The sequence below is a fragment of the Lathyrus oleraceus genome, chromosome 5 (assembly GCF_024323335.1).
Source record: "Lathyrus oleraceus cultivar Zhongwan6 chromosome 5, CAAS_Psat_ZW6_1.0, whole genome shotgun sequence".
NCBI lineage: Eukaryota > Viridiplantae > Streptophyta > Magnoliopsida > Fabales > Fabaceae > Lathyrus > Lathyrus oleraceus.
In genome coordinates, this window is record NC_066583.1 from 150,017,042 (window position 1) to 150,030,344 (window position 13,303).

Below are 13,303 nucleotides of genomic sequence, written 5' to 3' on the forward strand. Positions count from 1 at the left end.
CGTTATCATGTAGCCCTATCGTTGACCGTTGTCGTATGACCTAGTCTACTTCTCCAATGGAATATTGTCGATTCACCTTACTACATCTGCATTTGGCAATCTGATGTTTTCACAGTAGTGTTTGAAGGAAGGTTCTATTAATGCATACTTTGTGTTAACTGTGACACTCCGATTTTTAGATTATTAATTTTAATCTAATTATTTGAGTGTTTATATGTGTACTGCTTGAATGATTTGATTATTTGAGTTATGTTGGGGTTTTATGGAATTAAGGGCTATTTCGATAATTAAGTTAAATTATAGGAATATATGAGTATTTTAGAGTGGTGAAGAAAAATAGAATTAATTAATTTAATAAAAATAATTAGATAATTGAGTATCTAGAGAGAATTAGTGGATTAAGGGAATTAAAAATACAATAGTTATTTTAGAGTTTTAATTATTAAATAATTGAGAATTAGAATTTTATAAAATAAATAAGTGTTGGAATTATTAATTAATTTAATGATAAAATATTAGATAATTTTAATCATCTAGTAATAATTGAAATAATTTAATTATTGGGATTAATTATTTAATTATAATAGTAATAATATTTTATCATTAAAAATATAATAACCTTATTAATTAAGGGTATATGTAACAATGAGGATGAAAAGGTTAATTGGGACTTGAGGGCTGAGCGAATGACAATGGAAAAAGTTAAAAATAATTATAATAATTATAATCAAAAAGTTAAAAATAATTATAATAATCATAATGAGTATTTTTATTATATAATTATTTAAAATAAAATATTTAATTAATAAAAGTGTTACTTTTCTTTTTGATAAAATAAATAAATGTTATAATTAAATAATTACTTAATTGTGATATTTTAGTAATAATAGCAAAAATATTTAATTGTATTATTTTGAAATAATGGTCTAATTGAGATTAAAATAATATTACGGTGTTTCACAGTTATGGGAGAATGTTTAAATAGGAAGTAAAATCTTCTAAAGTTTAAGTGTTGTTACGGTTAGGGAACCCAACAATTATTGTGATTTTTATTATTATCAATATATAATAATTAACAATTCAAGATTTGTGAAAGCGATTATGGAGAGTGAGGGAGGAACGCAAATTTTTTCAAGATTTATGAAAACTGCAATTAATAGGTAAGTCGAGAGATTATTGACTATATGGGGGATTTAATCAGCAAGATGATGAGGGTATCCTTGTCCTCTCATCCGTAGGATAATCCCATTTGGTCATAACCAGATTTTGACGATGAAAGTGCGTAAGATAGAGAATTTTGATGATTTGGGTTTAAACCCTATAAACTAACGATGAAATTATTATAATGTAATTTTTAATCAGTGTTTTATAATTTCATAGATGTTGATATAGTTATATCGATATTGGAAAAAAATTTCTCATAAAATTCAAAAAACTATATTTTTCTCAAAATGTCAAATAAGTCTATTTTTTTTCCAGATGACTTATTTTTTCTAGAACCGAGCATACTTAGAGTATGGAGTCTTTTTCTTATTTAAAAAAATTAGTCTTTAAAACATTAAATATTTATTTATTGTATAATTTTTTATCTTAAAAATTATATTATAATATCTCTAAAAAATAATAATAATATTAAAATATTTTAAAAAGAATAATTATAAGTTATATTTTTCCCCCAAATTAAAATGTTTCTAAATCCACCACTGGCGGCGGCGGAGGATCAAGTGACAGCTCAGAGATATTTTTGTAATTTTGTCGCTTTTGCCGTTTTTGAGTTCGGAGATCATCCTGTTGATTTTTTTTAAGTTCAAATTATGATAAAATAGCCTTAAAATAATTAAATATACATTTTATAAAATATTATAAAAATATTAATATATTTAACTCACTTTTAAGAATATAATTAATTAAATAATTTTGGATATAAGAAAAGTGAATATATTATTTAATAAACAAAATTTTAGGTGATTTGAATTTGGATGATCCTTATTGGATAATTTGTGGTTCGTGAATGGAACATATTTTGGTGATATCCTTTGGGATGATTTTGGGGTTTGTGAGTATTATTATACACAATTTTGGTGAATTATGATGTATGTCCATCAAATGCATATTCATGATTCATATTACCATGCATTCATGTATTTTAGAGTTTAGGTGGGACTCCATTCCATTTTGGCGGTCTCAGATCCATTGGTGGGGATCGTGGGCCTTGGTGGAAAAGACCAAGGGCGAGTCTCAGATCCATTGGTGGGGATCATTGGTCTAGGTGGAAAGGACCGGGGAATAGTGGAATAAAATTAGTAACATTCCTCTGATTCCATAATATATTTTTGGTACCACATGCATATAGGTGATGGAGTTGGTGGATCATAATAACATTGCATTTTGTTGTGATGTGTGTTTATGATTGTATTTGATTGATATATATCATTTATGTATGATTGTTGTGTTTCTTTAATGTTATTTTGTTGCTAAAAATTTCACATGTAAATGTATTCTCACCACTTTTCTCTTTGTTTGATGTTGTCAATACGACTTAGGTACATATGATCAACAAGAGTGATAGGATCGTGAGTACTGCGAGACAGCAGGACACCTCTCAGCATTTTACTATATTATTTTCCATTTAGTCGAATAAAATGCTTTGTACTATAACACTGGGGTTTTGGACAGTTGTGTTTCCTTATGTGTTGGATTTTATTACTCCTATGGATTTTATTGTTGGAGATGTTTTATTCAAACCATTACATGTTTATCTTTACTCCCGCTGTGATTTTTAATAAATACATGTTGCTTATTGAGTTTTTGTGATGAAGTAACATCCTAGAAATTAGTTTCTTTTATAAATAAATTGTTTTGGGATTTATGGTGTTACATTAACAACCTTCATCCACAACGTCTTGTCTTTGATCTCCTATATAAATTTTTGAGCGATATGTCTAGTGCAGTAGACATGCGTCGAAGGAGGACCCTTCCAACCATTATCAATGCTTTTATAGGCACTCACAATTGATGGATTTTTATCTGAGATCAAACATAACTTAGGCTGAGGAATTACGTGTAATCAAATATTTTTAAGGAAAAAACTCCATCCCCCAACAGTCTCCCCTTCAACCAGTGCAAAGGCGATTGGAAAAAATGTTGATGTTGTCATCTTGTGTCACTACCATGAATAGCGTTTCTTTATATTACACGTACAACCAGGTTCCATCAATTTGTATAATATGTTTACAGAATGCAAAATCTTTTATGCATGGTTCATACGCCTAGAAGAGTCGGTGGAATATGTCATTTCCACTAACACAAGTATCATTTGGGGTATATGTCGGCAATGTTTCCAAATTGACAATGTGAATTACAACATGCGTCTCAAACATGTTGTAGTAGTCTATCGCATTCTTTTAGATAATATTAGATTAGATGATGTATTACTACTAAACAACTCTATTTTTTATTTTAAAAAATTATTAAATTACAAATCCTCTAATCATGTAATTTTCTTATACAATTTATCTAGATGTCGTATCTGGGTCTTGCTGATCAGGTTAACCACGATGATGATGCAGTTTGAACAGCAAAAACACCAATCATCTGATTCACTACTATGGAGATGCACCAAAGTGACTGTGTGAAACTGCAGTTCGGTATGCAACAACAAATTTCAGAACCTCCGATGTGTTTTGGAGATTGGCATCAACAAAGAGTCAATGGTCAATGGGATTATTTCGATTGTAGAGACTTCGCTAAAGAGATGTGTCGTCATTGGAGGAATCAACGCTGGCACATCTTAAACGAACCAATCATACATGGTGCTGGACTAACTCAACATTATATGACTTGATTTAGGTCGGTTACAACGCCACCGTTTGTGTATGAGCCAAAGTATTTGATTTATCCACGCCAACGAGCTTCGTCATCATACGCCCAACAACAAATATATGTCCAACAACCAACCTCACACCATTACCAAACCCAAGAACACTATCAATCCATCCAAACTCAACGACCAACCTCACATTGTCACCATATCATATACACCCAACCACCAAACACTCAACTTCGCAACCAATATATGCCACACACCCAAACACAAAACCAATAATCAAACTCATACCACCAACAACCATACGCAACCACCACATTTGTCTATAGCCCCGATAATTCATACCAATCCACCTCATCACACCATAGTCCCCCACCAATGAACAACCAAACATCCCATCGCCACAACACTCAACCATTGTTTGACTTTCTTACACCACATGAATCATTCCTTTGTTTCCAAAATGATTAAATGTACGAATTCAGACAATCATATCGTCCATTCACAATCCAACCACAACGACCCAACTACAACAATTTGGACATCAAACTCAATTACGGCAGCGCCGTTGGCGGCAATCCCTCGGCTATTAAGGAGAAACAATGGCAAATTTGTCAAATACTGTTGGACCTTCCGCATGACCTTCACACCAACCACCATTGCATCATGTCAACACTCAAAGACCCCAAACACCTCAAGAAAATCGTGGGAGACCTCGAATGCAAGCTAATGCAACGAGATGTGGAACAGGAGACGTTTCAATCGGGCGAGTCATTGATTTTCTTGTCAATTTTTGTGAATTTTAACTTTATAACATAATATTATAAATTGTTTTTCATTTTCTTTTTTATTTCAATTTTTTAAATTATAATTTAAAATAAATAAATAATAATAATAAAGGATGCACCGTTTGGAATTACGCATGTTCTGCACCAATTGCATCGACTTGAACTGCATGCAGAGTCAACCGTGCCTTAGTTCAACTGCCTAAAGGATGTGTCATTTGGTATGACACCTACTTTACACGGATACTTATTTTTTATTTAAAAATTTATATCAATAATTTATTTAAAAAATGTGTTATTTTGATATTAGTTTTAAAAATAGTGGTTATTTAAAAATATAAAAAAATTGTCAAGCCGTTTGTTTGAGAATTGAAGATGATATTGATGTAGACACATTGCTGACAATGCATAGAAACCCGAAGAACAATGCTGAGTACAAAAATAATCAACCCAAAGTTGGTGGTGGTGGGGATAAGCATGACTTAAACTGCAGTAAAGTGGTTGACCAGAGACATGTGTAGGACTTTAAAAATGAGGTTTAAGATTCAAACTCCAACTAACTACTAACATAACATTCTAATAGCCAAAAAAATCAATTTTCGTTATCTATAGGGATAATTTTAATTACTTTTTTTGTGATAGAATGTGCAACCATGCAGGAGCTGTTACTTTAAGGAAATGTAATGTAACTTGTCTGGCACACAACATGTCAATTTATACATAATGTAGAACATCTTTATTCTATACTTTCTCCCATATATACTACAACAAAGAGTATTATGATATGACAATTCATCACGAAATTTACTTCATAATACATTACTTCACGGTTTCAATAAGCAACAACTAGAAATCACCAAGGAAGTGTTTTCCTGGACAGCCGGTAGTAAACAAACACCAGCAATGACAATCTCGCGCCTCCGAAGCTTAATATACTAGCGTCGTCCTTTCCTGTAAAGAAACATGCACCCCTGTCTTAGATTTTCTCTAGAAAGGGAAGATTGTGCAGAGTAGTGAATAACAGAAGATGCATATAGTTATATGATAAGCATTTTTATCTATCCAAACACGGCCTAGTCAAATATGATTCCAAACAGTCTTGTAAAAAATACACTTTACATCTCCAATAATTTCAGTAATCAACAGATCCACGTTCTACCAATAGTAAATTTCCCTTACTTTGTGAATGTTATTGCATACTTAATGAACCAACAATATAACAATTTAACACGAAAATTAACATCAGATATGCAATAGTAGTAGGATTATAGCAAACCATAAAGTCATGAACATGTGCAAGGATTGAGGAGAAACTCTGAAGTTAAAGAAGGTGACAAGTCAGAGTTAAGGCAAACCTTGGTGAAGACAGAGAACTGGAAGAGGTGGGAATGCCGGCAAACACATTCGAGTAGGACTTTGTCAGATATGAAAAGTTGGCAATGGGAAGTAGAGAAGGTATTCTTTCACCCTTCTTCAAAAGTTCTTGCAAGTTAAGTCTTTGCAAGGTCAACACCGCCTTTGTTTCCTTCCAAATGAATGCAATTACACCATTATGAAAAACAAAGAGTGAGCCTGGCTTTGATCCAGGATATCTAAACCCATAACCACTCGCAATACCCTCTCCGGTGAAAGCATGCTTGATATTCACCGGCAATGAATCTGCATCAGTGTTCCAAGGAAAAGGTTCGGAGGAAGGTTCGTTGACATTGGCTATAAACATTGCGGAACCATTAGGATGCAAGACATAGTGTGTGCCTTCCAATATTTTGGTTGCAATGAGAAGTTGTTGACCCTGAAACTCCTCGTAAGAGAGGAGAAGAAAAAACAAAGCCTTTCCAGGCTTGTCTTCGGAAGGCTTCCCGGGAGGCCAACCAAAAGCACCTCCCCATAATCCAGCATATTCATGGTCAGCACCAGGAACTCGCAAAGGTAACTTGTAAAGTGCATACCTACTGTCGTGCATATTCGGCCATGCTCTATAAGAGGACAGTTTCATATTCGAGGCATTCAAAGTTAGTCTTATTGTGTCACTCGATCTAAGAAACTCTTGAAGTCTAGCATGCCTAATCTCACCGTTTGTAGTAAGCTTCTTGGAAGCTGAATGACTGTCATTAACTGAATTTGATCTTCCTAGAATATGTTTAAGACTATTCCAGAAATATCCGCGAATTCCTTTTCTCTTGACACATTGTACGCCACCATCCTCCTCAAACAGAGAATCAGGCACGGCCCTAGAACGTTTATCATCGAAGTCTAACTGTGTTGCACCAACTACACCCTGCGAATTTGCCTTATAATCCTCCATCTCCATCTCACTACAACCAAGCCTGTGTATTTGTCTAAGGACTAGTATCCTTTCCCTCAAGAGCACCAAATCTTTCTGAAAGTTTTCCTCATCGTCCCTCAACCTAGGAAACAACGGTCCTATCACCGCATCCATAACCTTTTGTCGAACTTGGCTAGTAGTAACCTCAAGCAACTTTCTTCTATCAGAAAAAGCTAATCTGCTAAAGCTAACATTTCCCTCACTATTTCCCATCACAATTTGTGACCTACAAATATCACTATTCGACCTACCAACCTTCCTAGACAACTCCAAACCCGACGAATGCACAAAACTCTTACTCTCCAACAAAGAACCAACATTTTTATTTTTCTCCGGCTCAACCTCAAGCAACAATATATTGCAAAATTTATCAATCGACTTAGCCAAACCAGGATACACATAATCCACACCCTTTTCCCTTCCATGAAGGAAAAACATAGTCGAACCATCAAAATCAGCAACAACTTCGAAAACAGACGCCCATAGAATCGGACCATCCTCCATACCTAACGGACCAAGCTCTTGAGGAATTATCCTACAACCAACAACAGAAACAAAACCAGGCATCACATACACAACATTCCCCAGCTCCGGATTCTGATGAACCCATATCCCAATCAACGGTTGAACTTTCACCAGAAAACGACAAAGTGCCTTATAACAAGACACACCCTTTCTCCACTCAACAAGATCCTTATGAGGCACTATACTCAAAACTTCACATTGAGTTAACCAGATTTTTTCAGAAGCCACGAGAGTATTCAAGCTCTTGCAGCATAAACTCAGATTACATATATCTTTTGGTGAAAAGGATCTAGAAATTATAGCAAACACATCATCAGGTAAATATAAAAGCATGCTTGAATCACACAACATGACGATCCACCTGAAAAAAAAACACACAGGGTTTCAAAATATGTTGATAGAATCAGCAAAATTCAGTGATTACATACAACTTAGAAATAGTAAGAAACAAACCCTTGTTGAAACCGGATTATTCAGAATCTGTGTGTGAAAGTGGTTTTGGAAGTTCAATTATTGGGTTAACGAAACATGAAAGACAAATAATGAATTGGGAATTGGAATTGTATTGTTGAGGATTGTGGAAAGGAATAAAATATCGGTGATGAAAAGGGGGTGTGGGAAGTAGTAATAAATAAAGGAGAAAAAGGAAAAGGTGTTGTTAACTGTTTTGTGTTTTTCAAAGAGTGTCTATGAATGTGAGAACAGTAAACGAGGAAGAGGAGTGAGTGGGTTACATCGTTTGTCTTGTTTTTTATCGGTTTCTCTCACCTTGGTTCCACTCACAAGACACAAACGCAAACCAATGTTGAGTTAAGTTAACCTCGTAAATGCTGAAACGGAAATTAATTTACTATTCACTGCCTCAAAATTATTTATCAAGTCTTATAAAATTATTCTAAACATTTTTTTTATTCTCAAAAATCTTATATACACTCCCATGGTTTCTTTTTAATTATCTTTTTTTTTACTTTTTTTTTTTATAAAAAATAATAATTTTTATTAATTTTTAAGAAATGATTATCTTTTTATCTATAATACTCTTAATTATTTAATTTTTTTTTTCTCTTCAATAAATAATTAAGGATAATTTTGGCAATACTCTTAAACTTTAAAAATAACAATTAAAAAGAAAACTTTACTAAAAAAATGACATTTAAAAATGAACGAGGAGTATATTTTATTTTTATTCTAGGTAAAATATTATTTTTGGTCGTTTAACTTTATTTTGGGTTCCATTTTGGTCTCTCGATTTTAAAAAGTATCAAGTTGATCATTTAATTGTTCAAATATTGTCACGTTCATCATTTCCGTTTGCCCCGTTAGTCAAAGTCGATATAAGTGTACAACTGACGCACACGTATAGTTAATGTGGAATTGATTGATCATGTGGAATTTAAGTGCACAACCTAAAAAGAAGAAAGTGAAATGGTTTGAGGCATTCAGAACACATGCAGTCAACCCTATCATAGCCATTGACGATCCTTAAAGGTGCATCAACTGCAATTTGAGGCGAAAACGTTCATTGAAGGTGAAATCGAAGACACCGTTGTTGACCAGAGATATGTTTAAAGTGATTTTTCTGCAAATTTTAAATGTTGTAGTTTTAGGGTTTATGGAATCTTTCTGAAATTCATCTTTTTTATGCGCTTCTATTTTATGGCATAGTTTGAAATGAATGAACATTTACATCTAAAAATCCATCATAGTGGTTAATTCGTTGATGAGGAATTTAGTATGTACGAAGGAGGAGAAGTTACAGATTTGTAAATAAAAGTTAAGAGGTGAAGTTATTGAGTTGTTAGGTTGTTTTAAGGAGTTAGGTTATAGTGCCATGGAGAAAATATATTTTAGGGATCCTACGTTTGGGATGAATGTGTTGGTTGATGACAAAGGTGTCTTAGAGATTGTTGATCTCTATAGGGTGCATCTTAATATTGATGTATATATTCAACACACATTGTCTCAGCCTGAGTATTATGATGGTCCCTTTGATGAGATAGAAGTAGATCACGATGATATTGTATATGAGATTGAATAAGTGTTTACTGCAATGTATGGTGAAGTAGTTAATATGGAGTTGAAGAAAACTGAGGCAACAGAAACTGAGTTGAAGGAAATTGAGCTGAAGGTAACAGAGGAAATGAAAACTGAGGCAAATCATGATAATGTGCATGGCGGGGTTGGGGTGCATGATGATGTTAGTTCTTATGACATCAGGGACGAGAGCTTTAATTATGATAGTGCAATTGAGGTAGCTTTTAAAGAGGAATCTGATGAGTATGATGATGAATTAGTTGAGAAAGATGAAATGACTAATCTGATATGTAAATGAAGATGATCAAGAGGGGAACATCAAAAAAGGTAAAGAAAAATGGGGAGAAAACAAGGAAGAGTTTAAAAAGAGTGATAAAGAAAGTGAATATCTAGAAAGTGGGTGTCATAGTGATGATATCAATGGAGTTAGGAGAAAGAAGTATTTGATGTTCAAGTTACAAAAAGATATGTCTATTTACAAATGGGAGGTGAAATGTATTTTAGTACCAAATGTGATTTTAAGGAAGCAATTACCTCATACGCCATCCAATATGGCAAAAATTTGAAGTTCATTGAAAATGACAAGATAAGGGTGAGGGTTAGGTGTAAATATGGATGTGAGTGGGAAGTTTATTGTGATAAGTTGCCTAAGGAGGATTCTTGATAACTAAGGAAGGTAATTGACATACATAGTTATAGTAGAGAGTATAATGTGAAGATGATGAGTATTAAATGGTTGAGCAAAATGTTTCAAAATTCCTTGAAAAACAATTATAGACCAAAGATTAAGGATATAAAGGAAGATGCACAAAAGAAGTGGAATGTGGGGGTCAACAAGACTAAGGCCATAAGAGTCAATAACGAAGCCAAGATAAAATCGATGAGAGGGTCAAATATAAAAAATTAAAAAAAAATAGTGATAACTAACAAGAAAAAATATAATAGTAACTAATGTGTATATTAATTTACCTACCTTTTATAACCATCATTAAAAGTCAAATTTCTTATAATGGACTCAAGATTATATTTTACTCTAATTAAACATAACCACATATATACATCGATTACAAATCTTTATGAGATTAATTACTATACACTGTCAGTGTAAAAAGTTTTACAGCGTCGGTTCATCATCATCACCCGTTTGTATTACTTTATAGATTTTTAAAATAAAAGTCAAACTTCTTTTAATATCCAACGTCTATGATTAAGTGATGGTGTAAAACTCTTTTACACTGACAGTGTATTTCAATTAATCTCAATCTTTATTGTATTTGCTCTCACTTTTTTTCTTTCTAGTAAAAGTTAAATTTATAAACTATATATCTAAGGGCTTTTTTTATAATATTATATTCAAAGATGTTTGTGTGAAAAAATGTGTTAAATTAAAGGATACAGTAAAATTTATTATTCACTCTGTTCCTTTATAAATGTCACTTTCTTAGGAAAAAAAAATATTTTCTTTTAATTATTACTTGCAAAGTTTAAGATAGTATTAATTGTTCTTTTGTCAAAATTACCTTTAAATAATTATTATATAGAAAGAGAAAATAAATAAATAAAATAAATAATTAATGATTGTTTGAAAAATAACAATAATAATTAATTTTCTTCGTAAAGATAAAAAATCAAAAAATAATACTTAAAAAAAAGAGACGGAGTAATACATTTTTGGACAATCACGGAATCATTATCGATGTGTGTAGCAATATTATTATTCATTTTTGTAATATTTTAATTTTAAGGATTAGTTCTTTTTGCATATCTTCCCTTGTTGTGGGCTATTTGTTCACCGATTTTATGTAGTAATATTGGGGTGAAAGCCTTTAGTGTGAAAAAAAGCAACAATCAAATAGTTTGTGCGTGTGGATGGGATGGAAAAAACAACTAAACAATATGTGCATATGAGAGAGTATACAAAAAATACAGTAAAAAAGTTAATCTAAAATTTTTTAATAATTTAGTTTTGCAAAATTAAACTATTAAAATTAATTTTATGGATGAAACTATATCAATCCATTAAAAATTTTAATGGATGGACTAAATGGAAAATATATATATATATATATATATATATATATATATATATATATATATATATATATATATATATATATATATATATATATATATATATATAATGGTAATTGATAGATTAAATAAATATTATCTTTTGGATCCATTAATAACCAAAATAATTTTGCCAGATATTAAAAAGTAAATCATTGTAAAAATATGGGCACATGAGAGAGTTTAAAAAGTTACGTTCAAAAAAAAAAAAATTTAAAATATATTTTGAAAAATTAAATTATTTAAATTAATTTTATAAATGAAATTATATTTATCCATTAAAACAATATTAATAGATGGATTAAATGAAAATATATCTATCTGTTGAAATAATATTAAGGGTAATGCTAATTTGTGCCCTAAGGGCACATGTTAAGAAACCCACAAATAAAAAATTTGTATTGAAAAAATAAATAAATATTAATTATAAATTTCTAATAAATTCAATACACAATTTTCAAAAATTTGTTTCTATATTTATCTCTTAACTTGTGTCCTTGGAGCACAAGTTAGCATTACCCTAATATTAATAAGGAGATTGAATTTATTAACAATCCAAAAAGTTTTGCAAAATATTAAAGAAAATTGACATTTTCCCCTCAATGAGAACCCGTGACCCTAGAGGGGAACAAAACAAACTTAATACTCGGTCACTGTGTAGTTGTTAAAATTTAGTGTCAAACATAATATTAATATAATGTTTAATTAAATTTTTTGTATAGTTATCAAAATTTTGGGGTGGCTAGGACCATCCCATGTGGTTTCGTTAATGATAAGAGTTAGATTTACAACTAGAGACATGGTTGATGGTTCTTTCAAGGGGAATTATACTAAGATCTATGATTATTGTCATGAGTTATTAAGATCAAACATGTGGTTAAGATATGTTGACCAAAATTTTATACAAGTTTTATCATGTAGGTTTCATACAAGTTTCATATGAGCAGATAAGCATATGTTTATTAAAAAAGATCTATTTTAGGATGTCAGATGAGCACATCTTTGAAGTGAGACACCTTAAAAATCAATCAGATAAGTTTACAGTCAATTTGAAGGAACACCTACATTCATGCAGAAGATGGGAACTAACAAGCCTACCTTGTGTTCATGCACTGTCAGTTATGAAGAGTATAAACTATAAGGTTGATGACTATATCCATGAGTATTACATGAAATCAAGATACATGGAAGTCTACAAACATGTGATTTATCCTATAAATGACTCAAATTTGTGGGTTAGAACAGAGTTTCCTGATGTGCAATCATCTAAGTATATGAAAATGTCTGGAAGGCCAAAAAAGAGGAGGAATCTATAACAAAGAGAGATTGATGACTTTGATCAAAAAATGAGAAGAACTAGTTTTATTGTCAAGTGTAGTAGATGCAAGAAACCAGGTCATAACAAACTTACTTGTAAGGTGACACCAGCTAGTCAACAAGAATACCAACAAGAATCCCAAAAAGCATCCCAACAACCATCCTAATAAGCATCCCAACAACCATCTTAACAAGTTACTCAAACAACTATTAAAACATCCCAGCAGTCAACTCATGGAATGACAAATAAACAACCGGTTAAAAGGGCATTTCAAACAGCTACAGAAACATCCCAGCAGTTAACTCATGGACGAGCATATAAGCTACCAGTCAGAAGGTCATAAACACCATTTGTATTATCAAGACCTACAACTAGATTGAGTGTAGCCATGACTGCAGTGTAAGAATAAGATTTGGTTA

General features: G+C 31.8%; 1 protein-coding gene across 1 annotated transcript; it reads right to left on the reverse strand.

The window, feature by feature from the left end:
* Positions 1-5,280: 5,280 nt before the first annotated feature.
* LOC127079124 (F-box protein At5g39450) lies at positions 5,281-8,230 on the reverse strand. Its single transcript, XM_051019549.1, has 3 exons — positions 7,916-8,230; positions 5,967-7,823; positions 5,281-5,562 (listed from the first exon to the last, which is right to left on the reverse strand). The coding sequence occupies exons 2-3, from the start codon at positions 7,811-7,813 to the stop codon at positions 5,547-5,549; spliced, it is 1,863 nt and encodes a 620-aa protein (XP_050875506.1). The 5' UTR covers positions 7,814-7,823; positions 7,916-8,230; the 3' UTR covers positions 5,281-5,546.
* Between the last annotated feature and the right edge of the window lie 5,073 nt (positions 8,231-13,303).

Bases quoted from the DNA above. Each gene is read 5' to 3' on its own strand.
- LOC127079124 (XM_051019549.1), bottom strand. From the start codon at position 7,813: ATGTTGTGTGATTCAAGCATGCTTTTATATTTACCTGATGATGTGTTT.